The 17,459-nt window shown below is 36.9% G+C and overlaps 1 protein-coding gene across 3 annotated transcripts in view; it reads left to right on the top strand.

The window, feature by feature from the left end:
* Positions 1-17,459, top strand: part of ARHGAP42 (Rho GTPase activating protein 42) — a 379,722-nt gene that overhangs the window by 316,517 nt on the left and 45,746 nt on the right. For all 3 annotated transcript variants that reach the window (XM_072611294.1, XM_072611293.1, XM_072611296.1), the window contains exons 14-17: positions 8,295-8,357; positions 11,551-11,625; positions 14,404-14,488; positions 16,903-16,961. In XM_072611294.1, the coding sequence (XP_072467395.1) occupies positions 8,295-8,357; positions 11,551-11,625; positions 14,404-14,488; positions 16,903-16,961 (282 nt within the window). The remainder of the gene's footprint in view (positions 1-8,294; positions 8,358-11,550; positions 11,626-14,403; positions 14,489-16,902; positions 16,962-17,459) is intronic.

Raw genomic sequence — 17,459 nt, 5'->3', positions numbered from 1 at the left:
ATGGAGAGGAAACTCAGAGGTCAACTAGTCCAGCATTTACCTGAATAATAACCTCCTCCACAGCATATCTAACAAGTGTTTACCTTGTCTTTATTTTAACACTTATGGTTAAGAGATTCCCATTACCTCCTGAGGCATACCTCCACTTTTGAATATCTCTGATTCTTAAAAAATTTTCCTTTTATCAAGCCTAATTGTACTACTCAAGCCCACTGCTCCTAGTTTTGTCCTCTTTGTACCCAAATAAAACAAGTCTCCACTTGAAGACTACTGTCATATCTTCCCTGTGTTTTTTTCCTTTTCCAGTTTAAAAGGCTTATTTCCTTCAGTCAATTGTCGTATGATTCCATAGCTTAATTTCCAAGCCTTTAACAGTTCTGATTGAATGTAACCTGCTTATCAGGGTCCTTTCTGAAACGTGGAACCCAGAATTGATCCTTCTATTCAAAGTATGGTCTGATAAGAGAAAAACTGACAAATAGAGCTGTCATATCTGTTAGTACACTCTACACTTCTCTTAAAGCCTTTCTCATTTAAGTAATTCCCTAACTGCATGCCTTTGTACACAGTATCCAGTTATTTGTTAATAGAATTCTTGGTTTTTAGAAGGGTACAAAAGTTGATTTGTTCACAAAGTAATTATGATAATTCAGATAAATTTATTTAAACAAATTTTGACATTAACTTAGAGAAATTCTTGCTGATTGATATTCTTTGTATAATTAAATATTTTGGAATGTCCTTCATAAGTAAATTAATACTCTGTTAATTTGATATTTGCCTTATTTTACTTGAAATTGCTAAGTTTTTTCTATTGCTGCTTTCTGGAGTTTTATTTTAAAACATCAGTGGGTGAAAAATTAGAGAATTTCAGCATTGGAATGGGTATCTCTGGCATCTTGTCCAACTTATAGTGATGTAAAGAACAAACCATAGCAACAAAAGATTATTAAAATGACGATGAGACAATATACCAAAATTTATGGGATATACCTAAAGCACTCCTGGGTGGGGGACGCACATATTTAAATCATTATTATTTGAAGTAGCTACTTTGCTCTCAGAGTATCTACCTCATTTTTATTAAGAATCTCAAATGTATCTCTTCACTCCAAATGTTCAGAAGGGGTGTGTGTGTGTGTGTGTGTGTGTGTGTGTGTGTGTGTGTGTGTGTGTGTGTGTGTGTGTGTGTGTGACATTCTTTTACCTGGCAAACTCCTAAAGTCAGAGTCATATACATTAGAATTATTATATATTAAGGGCATTTTCACAGCATTCAGTTTATTATAGTTGTTGGCTAAGCAATCAAATGATTGAGTTCATCCAAGTCCAAAGAGTAAAGTTTTGGGAAGAGGAAAGGGAATAAATATCATTCTGGAATTTTCCATGTAAATGCCATGGTAACCTCCTCTCATCTTATCATTTCTCTGCACAAATCCAGTCAGAGAAAATGGCTTGGAAGAGGAGTTAAGGTCTTTTCTGCATCTAGGAAATTCATCTTTCTACCCCATTAATCACTGTGATGGCTGTGGGACTGGAACTCAAATGACCTGATTTATAAGATGATGCTAGCTATCAAGTATACTTACAGCTACAATTTCAGCAGCTTTGGTTCATCCTTCTTATAGCAGATCAACCACTCTTTAAAATGTTGCCACATGTTAGAGGAGTGTAGCAAAAATTTCCATTGTGATAAATATATCTGTCTTTATAATCCTCCTGTACTATGGGGGGGACCACCACTTTGGGTTCATTTATTTTTGTTTACGCTGTAATGCTTTAATTTTTTTCTCACTTTAACACCTACAGTGTAAAAATCTATGGAAGTTTTAAAAATACGTTCATGTTATTTCTAGCATATTTGCTTAATTAAAAAAAATTTTAAAGAATAGTGCATGAATTCCACAAGCATTTATTAAGAATCTATAAAGCTTTTGGGCAGTGCATGGTAGGCTCTGGGAATACAAAGACAGACATGGTTCCTGCCCTCAAGGAACTTATATATTACTGGAGAAGACCAAAAAAAGACAGTGTATAGTAAAAGCACAAAAGTACTGACCGTCCTTGTTACCTTGAGTAATCCACTTAATATCTTGGACCTCAGTTTCTTCACCTGTAAAGTGGGGGGGGAGATTGGACTGGGTGGACTCTGAAATTTCTTTCCACTCTAGATCTATAAGCCTATGTATACAAGTAAGTACATGGAAAATAATTTGCAGGGATAGGAGTGGTCACTCATGACTGGAGAAATAATAAAAGACTTCATTTAGGAGATGATATTTAGCTGAGCCTTGAAAGAATCTAAGGATGCTAGAAACAGTTCTGAGGGCATTGCAGGCATTTGGGACAACATAACACAAAGATACAGAACTTGACATGGAAATGTTGTGAACATTGCCCTGGTTGGAAGCAGGCCATCTTGACTGGATTATGGACTAAATGAGCAGAAATAGGGTTCATTCAGTCTGCAAGAATAGGTTTGAGTGAGATTGTGAAGGGCTTTAAATTGCCAGACAACATTTGTGTTTTATCTAGAGACCAGAGAGACATTTTTGCATGAGAGATTGACATGGTCTGATTTATGGTTTAGAAAACTCAATTTTATAGCTTGAGTACATGATGTACTGGAACGGAAGAAATTGGAGACACTAATCATAGTAGGAAGTAGGCAATGCAGTGGAGTAGAAGACTACTAGACAGGGATTTAGCTCTGCCATAAACTTGGTGTGTGACCTTGGGTTGCTCATTTCATCAGTGTGGTACTCATTTTGTTTAGGTTTTCTCATCTATAATATGGGGAGATTGAAGCTGATGAATTTTTTTAAAAAATATTATTTTCACCCAATTACAAGTCAAGACAAAATTTAGCTTTCATTTTTGCAAGATTTTGAGTTTCAAATTTTTCTCCTTCCTTCCTTTCCCTCTTCCTAAAATGGTAGGCAGTTTGATGTAGGTTATACATGTGCTATCATGTAAAACATTTCTGTATTAGTCATAATTCTGAAAGAAGAAACAGATCAAAAGGGAAAAAAAAACACAAAAAGAGTAGGTAAAAAAAAATGCTTCCATCTCCATACTGAGTCCATCAGTGCTTTGTCTGAATGTGGATAGCATTTTCCTTTGTGAGTCCTTTTACGTGTCTTAAATCATTGTTACTGAGAAGAAGTGAGTCTTTCATAGTTGATCATTACACATTGTTTCTGAGATTGTGTATCATGTTTTCCAGGTTCTGCTCATTTCACTTTGCATCAGTTCATACAAGTTTTTCCAGGTTTTTCTGAAATTTGCCTGTTCATCATTTCTTACTGCTCAATAGTATACCATTATATTCATATACCACAGTTTATTCAGCCATTTCCCAACTGATGGGCATACCTTCAATTTCCAATATTTTGCCACCACAAAAAAGGCTACTATAAACATTTTTACACATGTAGGTCCTGTTTTCTTTTTTAATGATCTCTTTATGATGCAGATATAGAAGTGCTATTGCTGAATCAAAGGGTAGCACAGGTTTCATAGCCCTTTGGACATATTTCAAAATTGTTCTCTAGAATAGTTAAATCATCTCACAACTCTACCAACCATGTGTATTAGCATCCCTATTTTCCTACAACCTCTCCAACATTTATCATTTTTCTTTTTTTGTCATATTAGCTAATCTGATAGATGTGAGATGGTACCTCAAGAGTTGTTTTAATTTGCATTTCTCTGTTCAGAAATGATTGAGAGTACTTCTTCATATGCCTGTAAATAGCTTTGATTTCTTCATCTGAAAACTGCCTCTTCATATCTATTGACCATTTATCAATTGGGGAATGGCTTATATTCATATAAATTCAGTTCTATATATATTTGAGAAATGAAGCTTTTATCAGAGACAGTTGCTGTAAAGATTGCTTCCCAGCTTTCTGTTTTCCTTCTGATCTTGGTTGCATTGGTTTTGTTTGTGTAGGAGCTTTATAATTTGATATAATCAAAATTACCTTATATTTCCTAATGTTTTCCATCTCTTGTTTGATTATAAACCTGTACTCACTTAACTTCTTCCTTAAGAATATGAATATATATATTTAGTATTGCTATTACTTCATTGTTCATGGTAGCTTTTAGCAAGGTTTAGTTTCCTTCCTTATTTCTTTTAATTAGGTCTGATTTTGCTTTTCTGAGATCAGGATTGCTACCCCTGCCTTTTTTTACATTAGCTGAAGCATGATAGGTTATTACTATGTGTGTGTGTCTCTCTGTTTCTTGTAAACAACATATTGTAGGATTCTACATTTTAATCCACTCTGCTATCTGCTTCTGTTTTATCGGAGAGCTCATCCCTTTCACATTCACAGTTATAATTACTAACTGTATTTCCTTCCATCCTTTTTTCCTTCCTGTTTGTCCTCTCTCCTTTTACCCTCTCACTCCTCACCAGTGTTTTTGCTTCTATCTGCTGTCTCCCTTGACATGTCTTCCCATTTGTTTGTCTTCCCCATCTTTACTTAATCTCCTCCTCTCCTACTTCCTTGTCAGGTAAGATAGATTTCTATATTCTGCTGATAGTGTATAATTCTTCCCTCTTTGAGTCAAAACTGATGAGAACAAGGTTCAAGGGATGCCCATTACCAACCTTCTCATCTTCCCCTCTACTGTAATAGGTCTTTTGTGCCTCTTCATGTGAAATAATTTACCCCATTCTACCTCTCCCTTTCTTCTGCACAGTGTGCTCCTCTCTCTCATTCTTTGGTTATTTTTTTTTTATATTATCTCTCAAATTCACCTTATATCTGTACCCTCCATGTATATTCTTTCAAGTTCTACTATTAGTGGTACAAATTTTAAGAATGACAAGTATCATCTTCCCAAGTAGGGATGTAAACAGTTCAGTTCTATTGAATCCCTTATGTATTCTTTTCCTATTTTTTACCTGTTTATGCTTCTCTTGGGTCTTAATATTGGAGATCAAATTATTTGTTCTTCTTCTTATGAAAGCTTGAAATCCTATTTCATTGAATGACCATTTTTTACCCTGGAAATATTATGCTTAATTTTACAGGGTAGGTGATCTTGGTTGTAGTCCTAGCTCCTTTGCCTTCTGAAATATCATCTTCGATGACCTCTGATCTTTTGGTGTTACAGCTGCTACATCCTGTGTAATCCTGTTTATGGCTCTCCAATATTTGAATTGTTTCTTTCTGGCTACTTGAAGCATTTTTTCCTAGAACTGATAGTTCTGTAATTTGCCTATAATATTACTTGGAGTTTTTATTTGGGGTGTGATCGGTCCTTTCTTTCAGTGCCAACTTTACCCTCTGGTTCCAGGATATCAGGACAGTTTTCCTTGATGATTTCTTGAAACATGCTGTCCAGGTTCTCCTTTTGATTATGGCTTATGGCAGTCCAATGATTCTGACATTATCTCTTCTGGATCTGTTTTCCAGGTCATTGTTTTTCCGATGAAGTATTTTACATTTTCTTCCATTGTTTTCATTCTTTTGAATTTGTTTGATTCTTGCTGTCTCATAGAATCATTAGCTTCCATTTGCCAATTCTAACATTTAAGCAATTGTTGTCCTGAAGCTGCTTTTGTACTTTCTTTTCCTTTTGGCCAATTATATTCTTTAAGGAGTTGTTTTCTTCAGTGAATTTTTCTATCTCCTTTTCTGTTTGGCCAATTCTACTTTTTCAGCAGTTGCTTTCTTTTTCCAAGCTGCTGATTCTTTTTTTCATAATTCTCTTGTATCACTCTTGTTTCTTTTCCCAATTTTATATGATATTAAAGATCCTTTTTGAGCTCTTCTGCTAAAGTCTTTCTAGGCTTGAGACTACTTCTTATCTTGTTTTAACTTTTTACCCATAGGTGCTTGGGTGGTGTTGTCCTGAGTGTGTGTCTTGATCTTCCCTGTCACCATAACTTTCTGTGGTCAGATTCTTTATTGTTGCTGTTGTTTTCTGCTCATCTCTTTTGTCCTTTTTCCTTTCTTTTAAATTTGAGCTCTGCTTCTGGGTGGAAGGGGCACTGTTTCAGTTTTCTTGTTCCAGGGTGAGTGACTAAGAATATGCTAGTGTAGTTCTCAATCGCAAAGTATAACAGACTCTCCATATAGAAGGCAGAAGAAAAACATTTATTTAGAAACCAGAAAGTCAAGTCTCAGGCCCAGAAAGCAAAATCTGTCATAGCAACCAAGAAGTCAAAATAGGTTATCACCATGGGGGGCAAAGCCATTCCGAAGCCTTCCCGCCCCCTGCTGGAACCTTCCCACAAACACTTAGGGGCCTAAGCTGTGCCTGCCTGCCTGTGTCCTTCCCAGCTCTGACTGCCCTGGCTAACTTCCTCTCAGCTCTGCTCCACCCTTCCTGTTCCACTGATTGAGCAAGCTCCTCCCACCACATAGGACTTAGGCTTCCCTGTGATCTAAGCAGGTCATATGGGCCTATTAAAGAATGGGAAAGATTTTCCCATTTATATTACCATTACACAGGAGCCACAGGCTCTAGATGTTTACCTGCTACTGTACTGCTGTTACCCTGAGGCCTCCAGGGGACCTGTGTGTCTGTTGATATGCTGGTGGCGGCGTGGCTGACCTTGCTGGAGGCCATAGGGGCTGGCAGCTTACCCAGTGCCGAACCAGGGTTCTAGTGGTGGTATCTGACTTGTGCTGAGTGTTTCAGTGTTTCCCTGAGGCTACTGAAGTATGTGGTGGTTCAGGGTGCTGGCAGCCAACTGTTTGCACAGGGCTCTCCTGTTTGCTTAGGCGCTCATAGGGTTGACGTACACTGATTTACTAATGCCACATTAAAGCATGTGGAGGTCTGGCCACTGGAGGTTGCCAGTTTGCCCAGGGCTACACTGAAGCATGTGAACGAGCCAATGCTGGCTGCTAACTGTTTGCTTAGGCAACCTTAGGGTTGGTATCTAGCTATTTTATCAGGTCTGTGCTGAAGCACATCCTGGTTCTGGATTCTGCCAATTCTCCTGACTATGCTGAGGCACATGGTGGGTCCTGGTGTTAGCATTTGCCTGCCGCCCTGCACTGGGGCTCAGGATCTACTGCTGATTTGCTGAGGTGGGACTTGCTGTTGTTTTGCTGGGACACTTCCTGCCCTAGACTGCACTCCCTTTCACCTGAGATGGACCTTTCTTAATTATCTTCCAAGTTTCTTAGGCTCAAAAGTTGTTTCCCACTGTCTTTTTGCTGATTCTGCCGTCCCAGGATTTGTTTGGGGGTTCTATTTTGTGATTGTTTGGAGGTAAATATGGGACAGTTATGATGACTTACTTCTTCATCATCTGATGAACGTTGTCTTAGTCCCATGATAATCTTTCTTTTTAAACTTTCAGGAAGCAATTTTATTAATTTAAAAGTATTTAAAAACCTAATGCACAGTCATGAAAGCAAGTCCTGGTTCACTTGGCCAAAGTTTTCAGCAAATTCCAACATTTCTACTGAAAATCAGAAAGTAGAGAGTAAGGCAGTGACTTGACATGACTCTGTAAGATTGATGACAAAGCGTATTTCCTACCTTTTGGCAGAGAGGTGATGAGCTAGATGGGCAGAATAAGGTCACGTTTTCAGACATAGCTAATGTGTGGGTTAGCTTTGCGAGACTATTTGTTACGTTGTAGGGCTTTTGGGGAGGGGGAGAGTAATAGGAGGAATAAAGAGTAAGGATGAAAGTGTCAAAAGTAAGAAAGAAAAGCGCCATCAGTGAAATTAAAAAAAAAAAATCCCAGAAGAGAGCAAAAAAATTTATAGGGGGAGACAAAACATGGCAGTGTTGGTGCTCCCATATTAAATGCATTTACTTAAAAATACAGCCAGTAAGTAATATAGATTTCTGGCTTCATATATAGTCCATTTTCCCTCTATTCTCTGTATATGAAATGTTCCTGTTTGTTGACATGCCAAGTTCATGTTTTTTTTTTTAAACGTTTTTTACAAAAAAAGTAAAAATAAAGCTAAAAGATAAAAAGTAATAAAAACTTAGTAAATTTTATATAAGTTGCATTGAACTGGACGTATGTAATTGCAGATATGGGGTCCTCTGTATTAAGTATCAATATATTTAAAATAGCATATTCATATAAAAATTCAGTGAGTATACTGTTTTTCTTTCCTCTCTTGCCCATTCCTCCTAAAAAATAACAATAATAGTAACCACCTGTCATGCTAATAAACATTAAAAACCTAAGAACTTTCTTACCCCTTGTGTATTCTAGGGAAAATGCAGCAGAAATTACTGCATTGAAGAGACAAAAGTTCACCATAAACATTCAACACTTAATTTTCTTTTATTTGCAGTGTACTTAAATGAAGCTGGATTCAATTTTGTCAGGAAGTGCATTCAAGCGGTGGAGTCTAGAGGTAAATGAGAAGAGCTATTTTTTTCATGTTGTTTCTGGTATATGCCTCATTTTTACATAGAAGCTGTTTCAGAGATCTTAGCAGATAGGCTAACACTAGACAGACAGACTAACAAAGAGACATATGTCAGGTATGTTACATTTTTAATGTATTTAGAAATTTAGGATACATTTACAAATAAAGGCAGTAGCTTCATCTGTGCAAACTGGGAGCAGAAGCAGCATGGCATGGTAGAAAGATCTGTGGTTTAGAGTCAAAGGACCTTGTCCCAGCGCTGACATTGCTCCTTTCTAACTTTGTAAGTTACATATCCTCTCAGCATCAGTTTCCCCATTCATGAAATAATCATCATATATTAGATGCCTACTAGTGGCCCTTCCAACTCTAACTTCATGATCCCATGAATTTTATGATCCCATAGTCCCCTTGAATTTTAAATTCCTACAACTTATAGTCATCATGTTTTCTAGTCCTGTGGAAAGGCCAAAATCCCTCATTTATGAGCTGTATTTTACCTTTGTTTCTGAAAACTTATCTCGGTTAAAATATATATTAGTTAAAGTCATCCTTTTTATTTTACTTAATGAGTTATTACAGTGTCATACATGATAGACTCTCAGTAGATATTTTATATTTTTCTTGGTTGATTGATTGTTTCCAAGATTGGGAGGTCTGGATGACTTAACCAGTTTTTAATAATTTAGTATTTCAATATTTACCTTTAATATTTTAAATATTAAATAAATTATTTATACTTTATATTTTTAATATTTATAAACTAATATTTAATATATAATCATTTTAATATTTAATGGTTGAATATTTTAAGTTAAATAGTAAGACTTTTTACAGACAATGGAGTGGCTCCTTGATTCCAGTTGTTTTGGGGTATTTTCATTGCCAGGTTTCAGTTTTCTGCTTAGGAAATGTTAAGTAAGATAACTGAACTTTCCAAATCCCCATCTGTTCCTCCCATTCATACAAAAATTTTAAATTCCATTTTTTCCATTAAGCTGAGTAATTTTAAATAAAATAATAAATTTTCCTGTTTTACCTGTACCCACAATATGTTGAGTTACTCTCATCACCAGGAGAAAGACTCTGCATTCTATTAGTATTGTTTGGAAACTATTCCCTTGATAATGTGACTCTCCCTGACCTAGCAGGCTCCCTACAACAATTCCCACCTCCTCAATAGTGTGGTTTATATTTTTATTTGTCCTTGTTTGTTTTCAGAATCATTGTTGGTTATTTTATTATAGGACAGTCAAATGTTTAGTCTTTGGATATCACTAATAGGGTCAATGAGTATATGGCACAGAAAAGAGAGGTCGAAAGAAGTGCACAGGAAAAAGACAGGGACCAGAAGAAAAAGATAAGTAATTAGATTAGAAAGAGTTAAAAGAAATATGAGGGAGCTCTCTTACATGATATAACACTCTTGGTAGATGCTAAGTAAATATTTGTTAGCCATCTTCCCTCTCCTTAGCACTTATTTTGGATATATCTTGAATAGACTTGTGTATGTGCATTCTTCAATAGAACGTAAGCTCCTTTGGAGCATCTAAGATTGTTTGTATCTCTAACAACTATACAGTGCCTGGCGTGATATTTGATAAATGCTCGCTGATTGAATGAATGAAGGAGTAATTAGGATGAGAGATATTATAAAGAAATATGGCATTGTATAAAGAACTCTAGAGATAACATCAGAAAACATGAGTTTAACTTCCTGACTCTCCTATTTATTCAGTGTGTGACCTTGGGCAAATCAGTTATAACGCCTTTAGGCTTCAGTTTCCTCATGTCAGATGAAGGGTTCTAGTTCTAAAATTCCATTATTTTGCTGTTACTTATTTCTAACAAAAATTGACACAATGAGTAGCTATCACAAATGCTTGATCAACCACTCAGATTGTATTGTCTGCATAGAGAAACCTAATGTGCCAAATTATCTCTGTCCTAATTTAATCCTTGAGCAATACTGGAAATTGTATTGAATATTTACGAAGGCCGGTCAAATAATGTAAGTTACTAACTCAGTAAAGTATACAAAGACCTTTATAGATATTGACCTGATGACTTATGGTCACTTAACATTTCTCACACAATGAAAAGACATTCTCAAACTTAAAAAAAAAATCAGGAACCTGTGTGTTTGAGCTGTATACCCTAAGTATGTTAGTCTCAATTTTTATACATAAAACATTTCATGCTTGATTGGATTTATCATTTTTCTTTATCCAGATGTTTAACCATTGCATATTGAAGTAATCCAAATTACTGTATAGTTCTTTTAGTCATCATTAGTGACATTGATGTGGGTCAAACCAGGAGACTCTATAGGACCAAGAGCTGGCCTGGGCCACTGGGGTAGGTAGGTATGCGGATAGTATGCTGTATATGGGCAAGAAGTCATAGATAGAGGATTACACTCAATTCATACGATCAAAACAGAGCCAGAGTTTGGGAGAATCAATCCAGAAGCAACAGGCAAAGTGTTAAGGCCAGATAAAAGGACGTAACACTTCTTGGAGAAGGGCTCAGAGGTAAGCGTTATACTCTAGGGTGAAGCTGTGACTACAGATTTTTGTAGGAACTCAGGGGAAGAATGCGAGGACCTCAGTAGTTCTGATAGTCTTATCAATAAGAAGTGTTAGCTTAAATAGTTGAGGAATATAATGCAACAAATATTAGGTGACAGTGAGGGGGTGGATCATAGAATAATAGATTTAGAGGTAGAAGAAACTTTAGAGTTCTACATTTTATATATGAGGAAGCCACAGACTAGGAGAGTAAAGTGACTTGCCCAAAGTCACACAGGTAATAAGTGGAAGAGTCAGAATTTGATTTCAGGTCCCAAGATCTTAAATCTACCTTTTATTCCATTACTGCACAGGGTAGTGGAACATCTCTTCAGCTAAGGAATATCTGCAGGGAGGCATGTTCTAGAAGTTTAAACAAATCATAATGGTAAAGCTTGAATGTTGACAAATTTATATTTCATAGCCTGAAAACATTATCTAATACGAGAAATAGACTCCTAAAAGAAGTTTCAGGGATAAACTTGTTAAAATTAAAATTTCAGAAGTGGATGACTAGCTTTCAGATTGTGGTTAGGCATGTCTAGGCAGCCTTGTGTCTGTCCTTTGGAGCCTGTTTCAAGTGCTTTTCCTGTGATTCTTCCCCTTAGGTATCACTATTTTAGGGCTCTACCGAATAGGAGGTGTGAACTCCAAGGTCCAGAAGCTCATGAACACCACATTTTGTAAGTAGGAAACAAAATTAGTTACTCTGTGGGGATTCTTTTTTGGACTATATACAAGGAGACGAAACACCTATACAAGGTTTCTGTTAGCTAGAGACCCTCTAGAGACTTCTTTTCTTTCTTCCATGATCAGTATAAATTGAAATTCTTTGTGTTCTTAGGTAAGATTTTAAAACCATATCTGTCGTATTGTTTTAAGTGCATCAGCTGAACGTTCCATCTGCCTCTTACAGTTTTATTGGAACCCCTTTGTCCAGACCTTCCCCCCTCCTTTGCCCACAGCACACCGTACATGAAGTTATGTTTGTATTTATACCTATTGTCTACTTGCCTTCTCCTTGGTTCCTCACCCCCTTGGGTGCAAGGATTGGCATTTTTTAATCTCTTCATTCCCAGCACCCAACACATTGCCTCATACATAGTGGGTGAAATGAATTGGGTCGTTTAGTGTAATCAGATATACAACTGGGCAGCTTGGTGTGATCAAAGAATATGGGACTTGGGGTGTAAGACCAATCACCAAAGCAGTTACTCAACATCTGTTAAATTCCAGGTTTTAAGCAAGGAAGATAGGAATTTCAAAATGAGGCAGTTCCTGCTTTTAAGGAGCCTACCTTCTCCTGAGTCCACTTTGGAATCCTAGCTTTACCAGTTATGTGATCTCTAGCCGGTCACTTAACCTCATCTATTTCCTCAGGTGTCAAAGGAAGAAATTAATTCTTGTACTGCTCATCTCCTAGGGTTGTTTTGAGGCTCAAGTGAGATACTGCCATGATTATTTTGTAAATATAAAATACTGCATAGATGTCAGATAATAGTAATGATAACGATGATGGCAGCTGGTGTTTATAGAGCACCTACCCTGCACCAGCCACTGTGCTAAAAACACTTTCATGACAACCCTGAGAGGTAAGTCCTGTTATTACCTCCTCTATTTTATAGTTGACTAAACTACAGGAAACAGAGGTTAAGTGATTTGTTTCAAGATCACAGTGTCTGAGGCTGGATCTGAACTCAGGTTTTTCTGACTCCACACCCAGCACTCTATCCACTGTGCCTCTTATCTCTTATAAGTTACCCCACACTCAGTCTTCATGATTAAACTGTTTAGGCATTCGAAGACCTCCACAATGTGGATTTATTTCTGATTATTCAGACTTCTTCCTCAGATCCTAGGAACAGCTGCAGATTCATTAGTGCTCAGAGAGCAAGCATCACAACTGATAACCCAGACTAACCGAACTCTTCTGTTCGGGAGTCTATAAATTATACTTATTCTACTGAAGTTCTTTTGCCAGTTGTATTGGGATCAGTGAACTTGTGTTTTAAAAAATATTGTATTTCAATATAATTGTTTTCCTTTGTAATTCTGTTTGCATTATTTTATACATTTAAAAACATTATTCTGAGAAGGGCTCCATTTGCTTCACCTGACTTCCAAAGGGATCCAGGATACAAAAAAAAAGGTTAAGAGCTTCCAAGTGTAGTAGGAGAGACTGGCCATCAAAGTTTAACCATGATTTGGAATTGTTTAGTTTATCTGGGAAGTGGCCTAGTTTCTTTGGGCTGCTCCCTCCACCCTTCTTTCTCAGCTTTTTCCTTCTGGAATCTGGGGGATAGGACAAGGACTTGCCCATACTGCCCATACTCCTCCACTTGTCCACGCCAGGCTGCCCAGTTGTATATCTGACTACACCAAATGGCCCGATTCAATTCATCCACTACATATGAGGCAATGTGTTGGGTGCTGGGAATGAAGAGATTAAAAAATGCCAGTCCTTGCACCCAAAGAGCTAACATTCCTCTGGGGATGAGGGACCTAGGAGAGGGCAAGCAGACAATAGGCATGATAGGGTTGGATAGATGGAGCTCCTGAAACAGCCACCGAGATTTACCTGAGCTTAGTGTTTGCCAAGCATACATTCTCCTAACAAGAGAGTTTAGCTCATTTTTTGCCCAGAAAAATCCACAAAAATCTGTATTGTAACTTAATATTTTCTCCCTTTTAATGGAGTTACAATACTATTCCATAAAAATTTCTTTGACTTTAAGTCCAAAGAAAATTTTCTCAAATCCCTCCACTTCTCCCTTGATTCCTTCAGCTCCTGCATCAACTCCTCGTGAGCAAATGAAGCACATACAGACCAGTAATGCCTTGGCTTAACCACAAATTTATCTTAGTAGTTTCTTGTAGAGATTTGGTTCATAGCAGTGTGAAATACATACTTTGAAGAAACAGAGATAAGCTTTGGAGCAGATACTCTGGAGAGGAGCGTGAATGCTGTGGGTTCAGTCTGGCTCTATTCCTTATTATGGAGTAATAGCATCCATAGGAAAAGCAGCTTTGACTTTGCAGGTCCTTCAGGATCTCCTTTTGTCTGTCAGCTGGAAAAGAATTCTGTCCTTTCCCAAGAGTGTTACTTAAGTCTTCCTCTAAGTGAAATGTTGGCTGTCTCCTCCTACTAGGGTGAAAGGAAGGAGCCCCTCTGCTTTTTCAGGTACAGACAAGTCCACGGTCCCTGCCACCGCAACCTTTCTCTTTGTCCATGTATCTCCATTCCCCTTTACATTGCCCCTCTGCGTGCTCTCTGGAAAAGCAAATCAGTGAGTTGTTTCAGGTCTCACCACCAGATTACATTAAGCAGAATTCTGACTGCAGCCCCAGTGGTGTTCTGAGCAGTCAATATCTTATTCTCCTAAAATCATATCTTCTGAACTAGTTTGATTGGCTTTCTGAATATCCTATTTTAAACCTCCTTATTTTTATTTTTTTTCCAGCTCCCAAGTCTCCTCCTGATATTGATATCGATATTGAACTGTGGGATAATAAAACGATAACAAGTGGACTAAAAAACTACCTCAGGTAAGATTCGCTCCTTAGATTTTTTCACTTTTTCCATAGCCTTTCAAAGCGATCACAGTATTTCACTGGGATTAGAAAGTTCTGCCCCTGATTTATGGCCTTGATTTACCCCCTTAGCTTAATTTCACTGAGCCCCTGGATCAAATAGTAAGAGTCTGGTAGCATTTATATTTGCAAAAATGAAGCTTGGCTTTAGGACTAATGTTTTAAAAGGCCACAGTATGGGCATGTTTACACTTTGAATGTAGAACTTTTTCCGTCATAAAACTTGCTGGGAAAGATTTTAAAGAATGTCTTTAATTCCAACCTTTGGTAACAATTTTAAAATTCTTTTTTTTATTTAAGAAGTGAGGCTTTGTCTCTTAAAAAAACACAACTCATAAGAGTTATATATAAAATGTTATACATTCATTAGTTTATTTTGAAAGTAGTATTAATAAATGAGACAGATCTTTGCTTTATAGGAGTCTGGTAGTTATAATTTAATTAAATAAAAAAATCATTTAAGTGAGGGTAGATGTTGGAAGTAAAAAGATGAAATAAGGGACAGAACTTGCTTTCAAAGGTATCTAAAATATAATTGTGAGTGTACACAAACAACTATAAAGTACAATGTGGTAAGTGCAAAGGAGAGATTCAAAAATTCTTATGAGAAATTTAAGGAACGAGAGCTAGTTTTCACCTGGGAAGAGGTTTGTGCCTTGAGAATTGAGAGAAATTTCAGTAAGCTGATAAAGATGAGGAATCATGGGAACAGGGCAGGACAAAAATAGAACAATAAGCCAACTTGGCTAGAATTCATAGTTTATAAAAGGAATAGTCTAAGAGAAGACCAGAAGGAGTCATTAGAATTAGATTGTGAAGGTCCTTGAATACCTGGGTAGGGAATTTATGCTTTACTTCATGGGTAATAGTGAACCACTAAGGGTTTTTTGAGTTGGAAGAGTGATATTGTCAGAGGACTGCATTAAGACTGCTTTGGCAACTGTGTGAAGGATAGACTGAAGAAGCAGGAAAGTCAGTGAAGAAGCTGTTCTAGTTGTTCAGGTAACAGGTAATAAGGGAAAGACTGAACTAGGGTGGTTGCAGTTTGTGTGAAAAGCAGGAAACAGATATGAGAAATATTGCAATGTTAGAAAAAGCACCTTGTCTACCATTTTAAACTCTTAGTTATCTAGAGCACTGAGAGGTTGCATAGCTTGCTCAAGGTTAGACAGTCAGTAACATGTCAGAAGTAAGACTTGAGTCTAGGTCAAAAGAAATAGACATGGAAGGAAAAGGAATGTTTTGGGGTACAGTGCTAAGCTGAGTTGGCAACCTGTTGATATTGAGGTGCCAACAGGACCTCCAGGTAGACATGGCTAGAAAATAGATTGGAATAGGAGACTGGAACCTGGGCCAGGAGGATGAAAACATTTGAGAATACCAATTAAATTGTTAATAGTTAAGATTATGCTTGCCCTCTACCATGTTCCTCTATATTTTCTTGTTGTTTAGATTTTTCCATTATACCTGTAGTATTTTATTCTTCTGCCTCTTATTTCCATTAACTAATCATTATATAGAATTTATAGATGTATGTGTGTGGGTATGCATACATACATACATACAGATATATGGGTTGGGTTTGAGGGAGGCATTTATTGAAAAGGACTTTGTTAGCTAAGTAGTTACAGGAGGACCTGGATTCAAGTCTTACCTCTGACACAGTATTGACTGTCTAACCTTGAGCAGGTTATGTAACCTCTCAGTGCTCTAGATAACTCAGAGTTTAAAATAGTAGACAAGGTGCTTAGTTGCATTGGTAGAGGGAGCTTCCTTCTGGTTCCCTGTCAGAGTGACATGAAGTCATAAGCCTATTCCTCATTCCCATTTTATTTGATAAATAGGTAGCACAGGGGAAAGAATGCTATCCCTAGAGTCAGGAAGTCTCTCTTTCTGGAGTTCAAATCTGACTGCAGACACTTAATAGTTGCATCACTTATTCCTGTTTGCCTTTGTTTTCTCATCTGAAAATGAGCTGGAGAAGGAAATGGCAAACCACTCCAGTGTCTTTGTGAAGAAAACCCCAAAATAGGGTCATAAAAAGTTGGACACAACTGAAAAATGACTCAGCAGTCAGTGATTTGAACATTTTATGTCTCTCTTTAAAAAAATAGAACACAAGGTCAAGTTGTTTGTTTGTATTTAATTATGTGTCTCTCAGTTGAAAAAGTTTATTTTTCCCCCATGGGCCAATATCTATTTAGCCACTTTGCTACCATAGTGAATTTGCTCTTAGGCTTAGAAGAAACTATATGACTCTGTAGTGTCTTATGAGTAATATTCTGAAGAAGCCTAGGTCGCAAAATTTAGCATTTGGAAAGTGGGTAAAAGTTGCCATTTAAAAATGTATTTCTTCTGTTCCATGATAGGTGTCTCACTGAACCACTGATGACTTATAAGTTGCACAAGGATTTCATTGTTGCTGTTAGTAAGTATCTTTTTAAAAAATTATATACTATTTTAAAATTCATTCATGGCCCAACAACCATCTAAAGTAATTGTTAACAATTCATTGATATTTTAAAATTTTGAAATTTATTAGCACTTCAGAGATTCATGATTTTATCAACATGGGGTATTCCTTGTACTAACCAAAATTATATCCTCTTCACAGCTCAGTAATTGCCTTCACAATTACCTATGACCAAAATAAGTTAGATTGCCTTTACCAGTTTTAAAACTGATCTTTTATCAACAAAATTCCTTGTAGAAAACAGTCAGACCTGTAACTCAGAGCCTTTTTATCTTCTAGAGGATTGCCTCCAATAACCCAGTGTCACTTCCACAGTATGATAAAAAATAAAAATAAGACTTTAGTAAGGAAATTTTGAAATAACTTCTCTTAACACATGTTCTTTAATGTTTGAGTTAATCCATGGTTTAGTGGAAACAGTTGTGACATATAAACATCTAATAAAGGGGCTGA

Source organism: Notamacropus eugenii, chromosome 5, assembly GCF_028372415.1.
Source record: "Notamacropus eugenii isolate mMacEug1 chromosome 5, mMacEug1.pri_v2, whole genome shotgun sequence".
Lineage (NCBI taxonomy): Eukaryota > Metazoa > Chordata > Mammalia > Diprotodontia > Macropodidae > Notamacropus > Notamacropus eugenii.
Note: the sequence above shows the minus strand (reverse complement) of the source record. Positions and strands in the feature narration are given on the sequence as shown.